The 17762-nt window shown below is 35.8% G+C and overlaps 1 protein-coding gene across 1 annotated transcript in view; it reads left to right on the top strand.

The window, feature by feature from the left end:
* The window catches only part of MANBA (mannosidase beta), a 104833-nt gene that overhangs the window by 60817 nt on the left and 26254 nt on the right, over positions 1-17762 (top strand). Inside the window, exons 11-13 of the mRNA XM_054591677.1 lie at positions 1695-1862; positions 8701-8919; positions 16313-16477. Coding sequence (XP_054447652.1) covers positions 1695-1862; positions 8701-8919; positions 16313-16477 — 552 coding nt within the window. The remainder of the gene's footprint in view (positions 1-1694; positions 1863-8700; positions 8920-16312; positions 16478-17762) is intronic.

The following is a 17762-nucleotide window of genomic DNA, read 5'->3' on the forward strand; positions in this document are numbered from 1 at the left end:
CGTCTCTGCCCCCCTCTCCACTGCATCAAGAACTGTCCCCCTCTGTCGCTGTGCCCTCTGTCGCAGAACACTGTCCCCTCCCCTTCCTTTGTAGACCACTCACTCATTCCTTTTTGGCCCCTCTTACCTTGAGCATGGCCTTCTCTGGGAAAAGCCTTTCTAAATCTGCACATCTAAATGAGGTCATTTGCTTTTGTGACGCACATCCCACTTTGAATTGCTTGTTGAGCTCGGTCTTGTTCCCCCCTGTGTCCCCAGTCCCTGGCTGGATTATTCCTCGGGTAGATGGATGGATGAATGACTACTTTTTAAAGTGTTAATTGTAGTTACGTAGGATGAAGACATTTCAGTTTTATTTTTAATTTTCTGTCATGCAAATAATTAAAATATGATATCTGTGTGTCTTCAATTCTTTTGTGTATTATTAAACAGGAGAGCTTTTTATGCAGACTTTGTTAACATTTTAAAGAAAAGCTTATCATAAAATTCTAGGTGAGTTAGAAGGGTGTTACGAAGTCACTGAAGGTTTTGCCTCTTCAGGATTTGTGTTTGTGTTTTCCTAAGTACCACAAACATGCCAGTCACTGTTGGTAGCAGCCCCTGCTTACCAGGGCATTATATAGAGAGGCAAATAAAGGAGATACTCTTTAAGAGGCTGCTTTTGAAAAACACAGGATGTTCATTTTTTAAAATGAAATATATCTCTTTAATACATCCTGAACACATCTCTATATCATGAATGAATTACCTAGCATCTTGAACGGAGACCACCGTGGAAACATCAGCTGGAACCCATCACTGTAACCATCCATTACAGTGAAAGAGAAGCTGTGAATAACAATGAGGTTACATTGCTAAAACAAGTTCCTGAAGAATTTTTCTTGACCATTGACTCACTCTGTTGTCAATTGCCCTCTTCTATTGGGTATGTGTCAGAAGAACTGGGTCCTTTCACCTTTATGGAGGGCCGGCCCACAGTAAGCCCAGGTGAGACCGACTTCTATTCGCAAGACTGGAAATAATAATTTAGATAGATTCATTTACTTAGCTTTAGTTGATTTCTTATTACTTGACATCGATACTTATTTCAGGTGACATCTCCTTGATGTCCTAATCTTTTTTTCTTTAGAGTATTCCATATATTTGTCTTTAACTTCCAGAGTATCTCTGGTTCTCACTTGCTTTGTAAAGCCCTCTCTAGTCCTTAATGGTTTTTTGACATGGTGGAGACTGTGTGGGGACCCCGATACCTCTTTCAGCTGGTGTTTGTTCTGCCTGTTTTGTTTCTTCACACAAAGCTCCAACTTGCTCTTGAGATGACTAACCCCTGTAATGTAATACCTCTTGTGTCCTGTATTTTTTAGAAATTTGTTGTGATGAGTCAGATAATAATAATTAGGTTGACTTATTTTTCTTGTTTAATAAAGGGATTGTATTTTTTTCAGTTTTTATACAGCAGAGAAGAGAAGCCTTATCACATCGGTATTTATAAAATCTAGATAAAAAGAATCTGAGAGGTTTCTTAAAGTATATTCCCACAGGTAAAGTTACTAGCCATTTTCTAATGGGTGTTCTGGCACATAAAATTTATGTGCAGAAATTCAATGGCTATAATTTTATGAATATTATTACTGAGTTTTTTTATGTTGAGCATTTGAAAATTATTTTATGTTAAATTATTTCTTAAATTTTAGATCAGGAGACTGAAATCTCATCCCTCTATCATCATATGGAGTGGCAATAATGAAAATGAAGCAGCACTGATGATGAACTGGTATAACATAGACCTCAGACTCTTGCCCATCTATACTAAAGACTACGTGAAACTGTATGTGGAAAACATTCGAGAGGTTGTCTTGGCAGTAAGTAATGGTTTCTAATGCAGTACAATTTAAGGACCTGTTTTAAAAATGGATCAGTTTGAATATTGGTGTAGTATATTTTGGTGCGCTTTATTTTAGGACTACCTTCAACAGTATCATTTTAATGCAGAGTAATCCATTGTAGTGCTGCAGCCTGTGAAAGGATTTATGGGTTTTGGACTTCTTTAAGAATTAATGTATCCATGAAACTCACCATACATGCAGCAATATTGTACTTACAGTTGCAGTGTGTCACAGATACTTCGGAGCCCATCCATGGATTCCCAAACGTTGTGATTCTGTATATTAGATGATGTATTGATGTGTCACTTCTTTTTTCTTTTTTCCTTTTTAAAAATATTTATTGTATTTTTTACATTACCATTTAACCCTTTTGTACCTTCTTCCCCACCACATTCACCACACTGTTGTCCATGTCCATGAGTATTTTATCCTTTTTGCTCGATCCCTCCACCCCCTAACTGCCTCCGTGCCTTAACTGTCGTCCTGCTCTCTATCTATGAGTCTATCTCTGTTTTGCTTTTTAGTTAAGTTTGTTCATTAGATTCCCCATAAGGGTAAAAATATGGTATTTGTTTTTCTCTGACTGGCTTATTTCACTCAGCATAATGTTCTCCACGTCCATCCATGATGTTGGAAAGGGTAAAATTTTCTTCTTTTTTATGGCCAAGTATTATTCCACTGTGTAAGTGTCCCATCATTGTTTTATCCACTCATCTACTGATGGACACTTGGGCTTTTTCCAGATATCGGAGATTGTAAATAATGCTGCAGTGAACATAGGGGTGCTTATGTTCTTTTGAATTAGTTTTTTGGGTTCCTTCAGATATATTCCCAGAAGTAGAATCACTGGGTCAAAAGTGATTCTACTTTAAAATTTTTTGAGGTATCTCCATTCTGCTTTCCACAGTGGTTGCACCAGTCTGCATTCCTACCAAGAGTACAAACAGGCGTCCCTTTCTCCACATCCTCACCAGCACTGTTGTTTGCTGATTTATTGATGATAGCCATTCTGACAGGTGTGAGATGGTATCTCGTTGTGGTTTTAATTTGCATTTCTCTAATGATTAGAGATGTGGGGCATCTTTCCATGTATCTATTGGCCACCTGTATGTCCTCTTTGGAGAAGTGTCTATTCTGGTCCTTTGCCCACTTTTTTATTGGATTTTTTGTTGCTTTGGTATTGAGTTTTGTAAGTTCTTTATAATTTTTTGATATTAACCCTTCATCAGGTGTATCGGTGAATATATTCTCTCATTCCAAGGACTGACTTTTTATTTTGTTGATGCTTTCCTTTGCTGTGCAAAAACTTTTAAGTTTGATATATCCCATTTGTTTATGTTTTCTTTTGTTTCCATTGCCTAGGGAGATGTAGCAGATAAAATATTGCCATGGGCAGTGTCTGAGATTTTACTGTCTATGTTTTCTTCTAGTATTTTTATGGTTTGGGGTTTAACATTTAAGTCTTTAATCCATTTTGAATTTATTCTTGTGTGTGGTGTAAGAAGGGGGTCTAGCTTCATTTTTCTGCATATATCTTTCCAATTTTAAAAAGTATATTAAGATAGTGAATTCTGTGAATTAATTTTTTAATAATCTGTTCCTAGTTAAAACTTTATATAGTTAATATGCTTTTTTCTTTTACTCTATGCCAGATTTGATTTGCTCATAGAATTAAAAATTCATATTCACAAGTGAAATTGGTCCCTGGTAAGAACTGAAAACTCGAATGCCCAGAGGAAGAAAATTTTTTTTGTTAAATTGAGTAAAGTAGAGTAGATGAGGCTCAATAAGAAAGCAGAGGGGGCTGTGGAATAGAAGAATTGGATGTTGGCTCTCATAATATTCGTATTCCATATTTAAAACGTTATCTATGTAGGAATCAAATTTCTGGCCAAGATGGAGGCGTAGGTAGATACACTTTGCCTCCTCACACAACCGAAAGGGCAGCAACAAATTTAAAAACAAAAAACAACCAAAACTGCCAGAGAACCAAACTGTATGGAAGTCTGACAACCAAGGAGCTAAAGAAGAAACAGTCACCCAGACCGGTAGGAGGGGTGGAGACAGGCAGCCTGGGCAGAGAGGACGTGGGGCAAGGTGGTGGATGGAGGACCAGGAGGGCGAGGCTGCAGCTGGTAGACTGGGCAGTTCCACATTTGCGTGAGGATAAACCAGGAGGAACAGCTGAGGAGCGAGACAGACCATGCAACCCAGGGTTTCAGCACACCGGAAAAGAAAGCCTCAGAACCTCTGGCTGTAAAAACCTGTGGAGGTTGTAACGGCAGGAGAAAATCTCCACTTTCCTATCTATAAAATTGGGTTAACAATAGGTACTCACTCTTAAGAATTGTTATGTGGATTAAGTGAGATAATGAATGAAAGGTGTATTACACAGATTCTGGCACATAATAGACTTTTAATTAATGCTAGTCATCATTATCATCCTTTGTTGATTTTGCTAAATAAAATAGGTCTTCAGATAGTTACAAATTTTAATGTCTAATATTGACACTACATTCTTGAACTTAAAATTATTAGCTTCTATGTGCCATTGCATCTCTATCTTTGAAATGGAAATATGGTGCTGTTCTCATAAGAGATTTATGTATTTTAAAATGATTATATGAACAGTAGAAGATGTTTGCCAACTTCTCTGAAGATGGACACGATTAAGTGCTATATAATCATACTGTTGTTATTTCTATCAAAGCATCAGGCATTTAAGGAAAAGGGTCATAAATGGACCTATGCACACACTAATTATAATAATTACTTTCCTATTGTACATCATACTTAAAAAAAATCGTCATTCTCTTGCTTTATCTTATGGTATCTTTTGGTCTAAACGAGCATTTAAGGTCATGACCTAGAAAAAGGCCATCTGTGAGATAGACTAAAAATCAGACTTCAAGGGGAAATGATACAAAAATTGAAAGAAATCATAGTCATCATCAGGGATGGATATTTTTAGGGAGAGGCTCTTAGTCATTTATTTTAAATTGTTCAAGAGTCTGGAGGAATGGACAGAAATTACTCAAGGTTAATTGACTAAGGCCAATTGGTCAGCCTTCTCCAGTTTTACTTCAAAGTCATTATAAAGGAACACTGTTTATAATTTAAGGGTACCCACAATCTTACCATGCTTTTTAATGTTTTAAATTCAACCAGCATCTGCTGAGTACCTGTAACCAGGAGCAAAGCCTCATTCCCAATGCTGTGGGGAAACCGTTTTCCTCACGCGCTTGTAGTCTGCTCTTAGGGGAAACATGGGAAGAATTAGAGGGCAGAGGGAGGGAAGTGCTATGAAAAATGGAGTTCCAGATGGGGGGGACTATGTGGAAGAGCCATTATTTTTAAACAGAAGAATCTAGGAAAGGTGACTTTCAAACCAACCCTTAAAGGTGGAGTAGAATTTGAAGCAAAGGCTTATGCCATAGGTGTTTTAGGTCATAAAAACAATGTGAACAAAGTAAAAAGTTGTGAAAATATGTGAGAAGCAGCATGCAGTGCACAGTATTTGAAACAAAGGACTCCTGATTAGGTTGGAAAGTCAAATATGGAAAAGGCAGCTTGAAAACAAATGTTAAAAAACTTTGATTGTTATGGAGTTGGGCTTTATTCAGTAGACAGTAGGAAGCTAGTGGGCATTTTAGGGGAGGGGAGGAACTTTATCTGATCCATTCTGCAAAGTGTCTTTACTAGCAAAGAATTAAGGACATGAGAGAATCTAGGTGAGGAAACCACTTATAAAATCCAGAAATTTAAAAAACCCCCAGGAATTCCCGGTTATTGAGGATAATAGATGTTAGATATTAATATATTAATTATGATTATCATATTAATGAACATTATTATAATAATATAGTAATAATATAAATGTTTTTATCAGATTTATTTATTTTTTATAACCACCCTCGAATGGAAGTAATATCTTTATTTTAGAGATGAAGACATTGGAGGGTTACAAAGATTAATTGTCCAAGGTCATTTTGGTTATAGGTAGTAGAGTCCAGTGGAGTGGGGCTGGAAATGGGGTGATGGAAAAAATATTTAAATTCAGAGTCACTGAATATGGGAGGTAAAAGAGAGAGAGGGAGAAATTGAAGATAACTCTTATTGGGTATCCTTAATGAAGGTAGGAACTATAATCGAATCAGTTTGTGAACAATAAGTAAGGAATCCTGCTTTGAAAGGTTGGATTTGAGATGTTGGCAGGACCAGACCGGTGGAAGTGTGGAGCTGGTTATAGGGGAGCGTGGAGGTGAAATAACTTGGGAGTAATCTGAACATTTGGTGAGAAGGGATGCCTTGGCCGAGGGCATGGACAAGGAGAGGCTGAAGGGAGAGCACTGTCCATTTGAGAAGATGAAGAGAGCTGGGGAAGGAGAAATCAGACAGGTCCTGGGAAACCAAAATGTGAAAGACTAGTGAATAAGCCCCCGGGATGGAGAGAACTTAAAAAATAATGGGCAGAAAAAGGAAAGCCCTGGCCAGGCGTGCAGTTGGTTAGCGCCTTGTCCCAACGCGCCAAGGTTGCAGATTTGTCCCCTGGTCAGGGCGTATAAAAAATCAAGCAATTGAATGCATAGATAAGTGGAACAACAAATTGATGTTCCCCTCTGTTCTCCCTCTCTTTCTCTCCCTTCTTCTCTCTCTCTAAAGTCAATCAATAAAAATAATAATAATAACGGGTGGTAAATAGGTCCCTAACTATACACCAAAGAGAGAAGAGTGTGGGATTTTTGCTTTATTTGGTAAGTAGAAGTCCATGGGCAGTTTTTGAAAAACCAAACAAAAACCAAAACCAATTTGAGTCAAGTGGAATGATGAGGAGCCTAATGTCAGGGGCTGAGGTGTGAGTGGTACAATCTGCTGGACTGCAGGGGACAAAGGGATTCTTTATTGGGATGAGAGGAGTCCTTATGCTGAGGGAATAGAGCAGTAGAGGGAGATTTTATTTTTTTTAAGAGTAAATGATAATTTATTGACTATAGTTTCAGAGTAAAATAGAGATAACCAGAAGACAGAGGGGGAAGCTGACAAAGAAAAGGAATAAACGTTACTGGTTCTGGTTTTGGTTTTGGTTTTGTTTTTGTTTTTTTTTTTGCTGTGACAGAAGAGAAATAAGAAAAAAAAAATGGATGGGAGTACCCAAAAAAGTACAACCTAATGGAGAAAAGTTGAGAAAACTCTCTTCTGATAATCTATTTCTCAGGGAGGCCTTCTATAATATATTTTATTTTTCCAAAGAGCCCTGTATTTTTTCTTCAAAACATTCATCACACTTACCACACTTGTTCAGCATCTGGTCTCACCACGAAATTGCAATCTACTTACTCTTTTAAGCGGTCAGTCAGATGTCTGCCCTGTTCCAGCGCATAGGAGGAAGTGCATGCCTGGTGCATAGTAGAGCTTCCAAGAGATGTTAATATTGGACAACCTCACAGATTTTCTCTCTCTGTGTTTTTGCAGTGTCGCAAAATGCCTGACACACAATAAACACTTCACACATATGTGCTAAATGAATGATTCTTAGTGAAATAAGAAGTGAGTTCATCTTTTAAGATGATAGTAACTAAAACATTTTGAGTTCTGCCTGTGTGCTAGGCACTACATTAAGTACTTTTATGCTAGCTGCTGTAGCAAATAAACAGTGGAGTTACAGTGGTTTACATAATAAAAGTTTCTTACTCACTAACCCTATAGAGTGGCTGCTTCTGAAGGAGCAGGCAGCTGCCCTTCTGTCAGAGTCCTGGACTCCTTCTGTCTTCCAGTTCCACCATCTCCTAGGCCCTGCCCTGGGGGAAGAGGACCAGAATAGGGCACCTGGCCCCACAGAGGGTAGGATGCCACTACCTAGGGACAACTCAATCTATTGTGGAAATGGGAACATGAATTTTGGTGGACACTTAGCCACCTCTTCCATACGAGCTCCTTACCTTTTACAAGAGCCCTTTGAAGGAGGTGCTGTTACCCACACTTTACAAATAAGGCTACAGAGGCTTATACCTGACCAAAAACAATACAGTTCTGATTTGGGATTTAAACTTTGGTCTGTCGGACCCAATAGCCTCTATTCTTTTTTTTTAAAGATTTTATTTTTTGATGAGTGTGTGTGTGTGTGTGTGTGTGAGAGAGAGAGAGAGAGTGAGAGAGAGAGAGACAGTTCATTCATTGGATTCATTGGTTGTTTCTTGTATGTACCCTGACTTGGGATTGAACCCACAGCCTTGGTGTATTAGGACAATTCTCTAACCAACTGAGCTACCCAGCCAGGACACAATAGCCCCTATTTTTAACTACTAGGCCAGTGTTTCTCAAGTGGAGGCAATTCTGTCCCTAAAGGACAAGGGGACATATTGTTTTCTTTTTTGTGGGGAAAGAGGAGATATACTGACAGAGACCAGGAATGCTACTAAACATTCTAGAATGCCTAAGACACCCCCAACCTCCAACATACATATACAAAACAAAAAATTACCAGATCCAAAATGTCAGTAGTGTCAAGGTTGAGATATTCTGAACTATTCTACCATCATGGTAAAAAGTAAGGTTGAGGCAAGGCATGACTGAAAAAAAATCAGGAGCAGGTGCTGTGAGGAATAAGCTAAATGTTAATTATGAAAGAGCATAAAGGATTGGTGAATAGCAGAAAGGTGCTGGTGGTGGTTTGATGTGGAAGAAGATAAATGTTTCTATTATTTTTCTATCGACTACCTGGCATTTCTGGGTCTTGATAGTATTTTCAAAGAACTTGTCTGTCCTTTACAGGGTGAAAATATTACCCTTTAAACCATTTTGTTTCTGAACTCAGGGAGACAAGACTCGGCCTTTTATCACATCCAGTCCTACAAACGGGGCCAAGTCCATTGCAGAAGGCTGGCTCTCTGCCAACCCATATGATAAGCATTTTGGTGATGTGCATTTTTATGACTATGTCAGTGATTGCTGGGATTGGACCATTTTCCCCAAAGCTCGATTTGCATCTGAATATGGATATCAATCCTGGCCTTCCTTCAGCACATTAAAAAAGGTAAGCCATTTTTGATTCTCACTGTTTCAGGATGGTGGGCTATGGGCATATTCATGACTTTTTCCACAGGGGTTCAGAGAACCAAATGAAGTCTAATTTTTATTTTGAATTATTTTTTAGGAAGAAGATAATGGAATATAACTTTTTTCCTTTAACTTTTGGGGAGTTAAACTCTTATAGTCATCATTTTGGGAATTGTAATTTTTCTATGTTACTTTTAATTATGTTTTTTCAGGAGCATTTAAAAATTAAATGGGAGCCAATGGCTGCTTAAACCTCATTCATTATTACACATGAAAATAATGCTCACTTGCCAGTTTTTGTACGTCCTTTACTTTTTAAAAATCATTTACAGATATTCAGAACAGGAAAGTTTACTACAGCAAGAGAAATGAATGTGATAAATAAGTCTTTGTCTAATGTTATCACGTCATATCATTCATTTCTTTTCTCTCCTATTTCCTCTTCTTCTTCCTCTTCCTTTTTCTTCATGTTGGTGTATTTGGTTTTCAGTACGGCATTTCACTTTCTCTGTTCCTGATGATTTCGTTTCTTGGACGGATTCGGTTTTAGTGTTGTATGTGTTCTTTTAAAAACACCTGTAGTGAGACATAATTCACTGACCATCTGAAAGAGCAATTCGGTGTGTGCAGTTTAATGGTTTTCAGTATATTCCCAGAGTTGTGCAACCATCAACATGATCTAATCTTAGAACATTTTCATCACCCTGAAGAAACTTTGTTGTCATGAGCAGTCACTCTCCACTTTCTCTGCCTCTCCCACCCCAGCTCTAGGCACTGTTAATCTGCTTTGCATATCTATATATTTGCTTGTTTTGCCCATTTCATATAATTGTAATAATTAAATATGTAATTATTTGAGACTGGTTTCTTTCACTCAGCATAAATTTTTCAAAGTTCATCCATGTTGTATCATTTATTAGTATGTCACTCTTTTTTATTCCCCAATAATATTCCATTGTATGGATATACCACATTTTGTTTGTATGTTTATCATTTGATGTATAATTTGTGTTATTCCCACTTTTAGGTTATTATGAATAATGCTGCTCTGAACATTTGTATATCTGTTTTTGTGTGAATATCTATTAAGTTTATACCTAGGAGTAGAATTGCTGTGTCATATTGTAACTCTATGTTTGTTATTCTAAGGAGCTGCCAAACTACATTCCATAGTGGTTGCACCATTTTACATTCCTACCAATAATGTATGAGGGTTTCAGTCTTTCCACGTTCTTGCCAATACTTGTTTTTTACCATTCCCTCTTTTTTTTTTTTCATTTTCCTGGACATTTATATTTACAGGAAATTTGCATTTCTTTGGCTAATCATGTTGATCATGTTTTCATGTGCTTGGTGTTCATTTAAATATCTTCCTTGGAGAAATGTATATTTAAATCTTTTGCCCATTTTTTAATTGGGTTATTTGTCCTTTTAATATTGAGTGGTATTCTTATCTTGAAAAGAATATATATATATATATATATATATATATATATATATATATATATTCTGGATATGTTTTTATCAGATATATAATTTTCAAATATTTTCTCCCAATTCGTGAGCTGTCTTTTTACTTACTTATGGTGTCATTGAAAGCACAAACATTTTTAATATTGATGAAGTCCTATTTACCCATCTTCTCTTTTATCTCATGTCCTTTTTGTGTTGTAGCTAAGAAACCATGCCTAACCTGGATCACAAAAGTTTACTTCAGTGTTGTCTTCTAGTTTTAGCTTTTAATTTTAGGTTCATGATACATTAAGAATTAATAATTCTGTATGATGTGAAGTAAATGTGCATACGAATAGCCAGTTGACCTAACAACATTTATTGAAAACATTATTACTTCCCTCATTGAATTCTCTTGACCCCTTCTTCGAAAAGATTTATTTTTCGATTCTCAATTTTGTTGCATTGATTTGTATGTCCATTTTATGCCAGTATGCTTTGTCATGATTGCTGTAACTTTGTAGTACGTTTTGAAAGCAGGAAGTATGAGTTCACCAATTTGTTCTTCTTTCAAGATTGTTTTGACTGTTATGGGTGTTTTTGCATTTCCATATGAATTTAGGATCACTCTACCAGTTTCTGCAGAAAAGCCGGCTGGGATTTTGATTGGAATTGTGTTGAATCTGTAGATCAGTTTGCAAAGTATTGCTGTTTTAATAATATTGTCTTCTGATCCATGAACATGTGATGTCTTCTTTAATTTTGTAGTTTTTAGTATACAAGTCTTATACTTCATTAGTCAAATTTATTCCTAAATATTTTATTATCTTTGGTGCTATTGTAAATGAAATTGTTTTCTTAATTTTCAGATTGTTTATTACTAGTGTTGTAAAGATAGAATTTTTTTGTATATTGAATTTATGTTTTGCGACCTTGTAGAACTAGTTTATTAGTTGTAATAGGTTCTTTCTAAATTTTTTTTAGGGATTTCTATATAAAAGGGCATGTCATCTGCAGGTAGAGGTAGTTGTATTTCTTCCTTTCCAATTTGGATGCCTTTATTTATTTTTCTTGCCAAATTGCTCTGGCTAGGACTTCTGGTACAATGTAGAACAGAAGTGGTAAGATCAAACATCCTTGTTCCCTTTCTTTCCTTATGGAGAAAGCTTTTAGTCTTCTTGCTGTTTAGTATGATGCGCTGTAGGTTTTTCATAGATACCTTTTAGCGGGTTGAGGCAGTTCCCTTTTATTCCTAGTTTGCTGAGTGTTTAGGTCATGAAAAAGTGTTGGATTTTGTCTAATGCGTTTTGTTCATCTGTTGAGATGATTGTGCAGTTCTTGGCCCCCCTACACCATCACTTGTGTAAAGTAACCACAAAGTTCTAAATCTTCCTCAATTTTACCACTTGAACCCAACTGTATTTGCTTCAACATATCGAAGTTGTATTGTACTTTTAGCTTTAATAATATAAGCTTAGTTTTTGTCCCCCGCCCCCTCTTTATTAGTCTCATTATCGTGGGGCTCATCTTTTGGGGATACTATCATTTCAAAATGAAGGAGGGTGGAGGTTAGTATCCTCCTAGAAGTGTTGAGAGTGGGATTGAAGGCATGAAAGAAGCAAAAAAATTTTCTGAGCAGATGCTGTGTACCAAGTACCCATTGTTTTATTTAACAGTAATCCAACCTCTTTCCACTTTGGCGGAGGCCCAGGAGGGAACCAAGGCACTGGAGAGTGAGAGTTCTACCTATACTCCTAGGTAGTAAGTAATATATATGGATTCAAACTTATTATCACACTCCAAAGCTGATGACTCTCTTTTCACTATATTTCAGAAAGGTTTTAGAAATTGCTAAACCTTTTTCTTAAATGTATAAGCATTTCTACTTACCTCCTGAAAATGGAATTGCCTTGTTTTTGTGATATGTCTGATGATGTTCAAAGATACTCAACACAATATTTTAAAACAGGGAAACATGAAGAGATGTTCTGTTCATTATGAACCCTTAGTCATTGCCTCTTTTTAAATGATGTTGATTAGTTGAGGATTTGAACAAGTAATGTGAAAATAAAGGAATCCTCAAGAATAACTTTACATAAAAATTTGGCTTTTTTATTTAGATCTTTTCTGGCGTATTAAACAAAAATATTAAAACACCTCTCCCTAGTGTGGGATGTATTACTTCTTTGTAAAATAATCATATTTTCAACAAGCAGTTATCAATTTTGCACAGTGATTAAAAGCTTGGACTTTGGAATAGACAAATCTGGATTTGAATCCTAGCATTGCCCCTCACTAGCTATATAGCCTTGGAAAAATTATTTATCATATTTTGCCATGTATAGTGTGCACTTTTTGGCCCACATTTCTGAGGGAAAAATAAGGATGAGCCTTCTTCATGGGTAGTACCTGAAATACGTTGTATCTGTTCTTGTGTTTTGTAATTATTTGTTACAAATAAATTTCTTGTACCATAATATGTTCAAAATTAAATGCTAAAATTCCTTTATAATACAAAAAAGTATCTAAATATAAATAAATTAAAAAATTAAAATGAAAGACTTTTTCCTGAAAGTTTGGACCAAAAATGTGGTTGCACATTTATACACCAGAGCACATTATACACAGAAAAATATGGTAGTCATTCTGAATTTCAGTGTTCTTATCAGTAAATTGGGGTTAATAGTAGTAAATAACCTCTTACGACTGTGTGCATGTGTGTGCGTGCATGTGATCATGTGTAAATATTGTTAATTAATACATTAAAGCCTTAGCACACTTCTTCACACAGTGAGAACTCATACAATGTAAGCTATTGTTACTATTCATCAAGGTCAATCTGGCCATATGATTTGTTTTATTTTGTTTATTTTGTTTATCTAGATTTAAAGAGGTAGAGGCTAGAACTGGACTGCACAAATAGCTTTGAATCTTGGGCAAAGTATTTCACCTTTCTATGTTTGGCTTTCTCATCTGTAAAATGGGATGATAATAATACTGCCTACCCATAAGGTTGTTATGAGGGTTAATCGAGTTAATATTCTTAAAGCAATCAGAACCTTCCCTGGCACTTTCTAATTCCTTCTGGTAACATTGCTATAGCTGAACTTTATAAGACTTCCAAAGCACAGCTATTAGAAGGTAGAAAGTTTCTCACATAACAGGAGATTAGGTTCATTGATAATAGGTTACATTCAAATCATTACTGATGAGAGAAAGAGCTGAGAGATGCAGAGGTGTATTTCAGACTTTAAAAAGGAAGAAGCATTTTTAAAAGGAAGACTATTGGTAAAGATATGTGCATCTCATATGTGTATAGATGACTGATACTAATACCTCTATTTTAACTAAATTATAGGGGTAATTAGTATTCTCTAAACTGTCTTGTGATAACAGTTTTGAAAAATATAGAGGCACAAATAATGACCCGTTTTATTGCAAAATCTTTTGTTACAAAACCGTAAGCACATTAATTAAATGTCAATATCTTTTCTCTTTTTTAAAATTGCTGTTCAAGTACAGTTGTCTCCATTTCCCTCCTCCCACCACATAAGAAGCCAATGAAAGAACATTAAAATAATCCCCCAAATAAGTAAAATAAAAAAGTATAAAGATAAAAGGACAAAATAATGAAATAAAAAGCAAACAATGAAAAGAGGAACAATAAAGCAAAAGCTGGTGCTTTGAAAATATTATTGAATTATTTGAAAAATCATTGAACTAAACAAAAATATCAGGCAAGATTAATACAGGAAAAAGATATAAAACACATAAAAAATATTAAGACTGAAAAGAAGACAAAACTACATGGGCTGTAGACATTAAAAAGATAGTGATAAATTTTATGGTGTTAAATTTTCAAACTGTGGTGATATAAATAAATTGCTAAAAAACTAAAAAAGCCATAAACATCTAATTCTGTAACATAACAATATCACACTCAAGCACATTTGACACATATGACATTTTAGGTGAAATGTTCAAATTAAAACTGGAAATTATTACATCCATGTTACTACCCTACCAGCCACACTTAAGCAGGCCTTACCTCTGCCAGACCCTGTATCTATAATTTGGAAAAACTGCACATTAAATATGGTTAATGTATATTACTATCATTTCATATAAATAAATGCCTAAACAACTTTTTCCCTTTAAGGTGATTGGTCTGGGCAATGCTGGGAATTATGTCATATTTTATGAACAGGGATTAAACTTTTTAATTTTTAGGTTTCTTTGAGGCAGGGTGGAATGTGTTTTTCAAAGTCTGTGAACCTTGGATTCGAACTCTGATATTTTCCTATATAGCCATCAGTTATATCTTTATCAAATGCTAATAGTGCATTACATAATGGGCCTAGAAGGCAGAAATTATTGCCTTTTTTTTTTTTCTGTAAAAGGACACTACTGCTGTGTGTGGGTTTTTTTTGTTTTTGTTTTTTTACTTTGACCTGACGATAACTTATTAAAGGGATAGGAGAAAGATCCTGTAAGTTATGCCTAGCTTAAAAGAAAAAAGATTTATTTCAGGGAAAAGGAGAATCACGTTTTGGTTTGTGTCTTCAACTATATCAAAATCAAATATTTCAGCCTTTTGACCCAGTGATTCTGCTGCTGGGAATATACCCTAAGAATCCTGAATCACCAATTCAAAAGAACTTATGCACCACTATATTTATAGCGACACTATTTCCAATAGCCAAGTGCTGGAAACAGTCTAAGTGTCCATCAGAAAATGAGTGGATCAAAAAGCTGTGGTACATTTACACAATGGAATACTATGCAGCAGAAGGAAAGAAGGAGCTCCTACCTTTTGTGACAGCGTGGATGGAACTGGGGAGCATTACGCTAAGTGAAATAAGCCAGGGGGCTAAAGACAAATACCATAATCTCACATGTAGGAGGAATCTAATGAAAAAAAATGAACTAACAAGCAAGATAGAACCACAGACATGGAAACATGGAACAGACTGACAGTGACCAGAATGGGGTCACGGGGGAGGGATAATCATGGAAAGAAGGGGAAGGAACTAGACAAAGAACATGTGTGAATGAACTACAGACGTGGACAGCAGTGTGGGAACTGACTGTGGGAGAGGGGGGCGGGAGGGGTGCAGGAGGGCAAAGGGGGAAAAATTGCAACAACTGTAATAGAATAACAATAAAAAATGATTTAAAAATAAAAAAAATTTTAAAATAGAATATTTCAAATATATTTAGTAATCACTGAGAAACAAATGAGCAAGTGCTAAAGCATTTAACATCTTAATAGTCATGTTTTATTCCTGTTAAAGAATTGACAGTTTTAACAAAATGTTGATTTCAGTCCAAAATGTTATTCTGTTTTGACAGTTTATTCACTTAAATAAAATGACATTTAAAAATACACATAACTGTTTTAAAAAAGACTATTTTGATGAGACTCTTTTAAAAAAGAATATTTTGATGAGGCTTTTTAAAAGATTTTATTTATTTATTTTTAGAGAGATAGGAAGGGAAGGAGAAAGGGAGAGAAACATTGATGTGTGAGAGATACATCAATTGGTTGCCCCTTGAACACCCCAAACCAGGTACCTGGCCTGCAACCCAGGCGTGTGCCCTGACCAGGAATCGAACCAGTGACCCCCTCAGTTCATAGGCTGGTGCTCAACCTGCTGAGCCACACCAGCCAGGGCTGAAAAGACAAGACTTTTAATGGAAATGTCAAATTGTAATTTTCCAAGTTTGAATAAGGTAGGGTGTAGGTGCAAATCCTGATTTGACTTTGCACAAGGCTGGTCTTTCACCAATGATGCATATGATGTCAAAAACATCTGTGATATTATTCCAGTGTGTAGAGTGCTTATCAAGTTTGTCATAAATGTATAGAAAAGTAGTTTTACTCCTAATTTCCCAATTTGTACCTCTTTACTCAAAAGGTTTCGTCTAAAGAGGACTGGTCTTATAAAAGCAGATTTTCACTTCATCGACAGCATCATGAAAATGGTAATGAAGAAATGCTTCTTCAGGCTGGACTTCATTTCAAACTCCCTCAAAGCACAGATCCATTACGCGCATTCAAAGATACCATTTACCTTACTCAGGTAAGGCATTTTCATTCTGGAGTTCAAAAGTTTCCTGCAGTTAACATAAAACAGCATGTATATTTTGTAGAGCTTATGTGGTGAAAACTATTTTTTATTTTACTGATTAAAGAATTTATCTTTTTCAAAATAGATGCATGTTGACATGTAAGACCTGAACTAGATGATTTTTTGGCCTTTGTCCCTTTTACAAGAACATCTTGTAAGAACAATTTTTTTCTACAAAAAATCATGTGCACTAAAATGTTCCCCGGCTCAAGATTACTATCATGTTCCAGTAGTTAAGACAGTAGCAATTCCTAAGGATAAAGCAGAACAATGGAACATAATAGAGTCAAGAAACAGACTCATGTCTAATGTAGTCACCTGACTTACGGGAATGAGGCCACTGATGTCTTGTGGGAAGGGACAGTCTTATCAATGAACAGTGCTGTATCAAGTCGGTATCTTTATGGGAAAGTAAATGAACTGTGACTCCATATACAAAAATTAATTTGATAAGTGATGAAAGATTCAACTGTGAAAGACAGTGCAATAAATCTTCTAGGAGAAAATGTAGGAGAGAATATTTCATTACCTTGGCATAGGGAAAGGTTTCTTAACTGGACATAAAAACTCTTAACTATGAAAGAGAATAATAATAAATTGGACTTCACTAATATTATGGACTTTTGTATATCAATGGCACCATTAAGAGAGAGAAAAGGCAAGCTACAGATTGGGGAACAATATCTGTAATACACATATCTGATAAAAGATTTATATACAGAATAAAGAACTTCTATAAAACGATAAGAGACAGACAGCCTATTAAAAATGGACAAAAACCTTGAACAGGCACTTCACCAAGAAAGATATCCAAACAGTCAGTAAGTGTATGAAAATGTGCTCAATTTCATTCTTAATCAAGGAAATGAAAATGAAAACCATGCCAGGATACCTCTATACACAATGTAATTTTAGCACAATGGCTAAAATTAAAAAGATTGACATTACCAACTGTTGGTGAGGAGGTAGGACAGCTGAAACTTTTAGGTATTGTTTGTAGGAGTGGAAATCTGTTTAACCGCTTGGTTAACCATTTGCCTACTCTTTGAATCAGCATTTCTACTTCTAGCTAAGTACCCAAGAAAAATGAGTGCATGTATCCATCAACAGACATCTAAAATAATGTTCATAGCAGCTTTATTCATAATAGCCCCAAATCAGAAACAACCTAAATATTCTTTGACATAAGACTTCAAACTGTGGCGTTGTTTATACAATGAATACTCCACAGCAATAA

This window comes from Pteronotus mesoamericanus, unplaced genomic scaffold (assembly GCF_021234165.1).
Source record: "Pteronotus mesoamericanus isolate MK-2021 breed Mesoamerican mustached bat unplaced genomic scaffold, CSHL_Meso_final scaffold_232, whole genome shotgun sequence".
Classification (NCBI taxonomy): domain Eukaryota; kingdom Metazoa; phylum Chordata; class Mammalia; order Chiroptera; family Mormoopidae; genus Pteronotus; species Pteronotus mesoamericanus.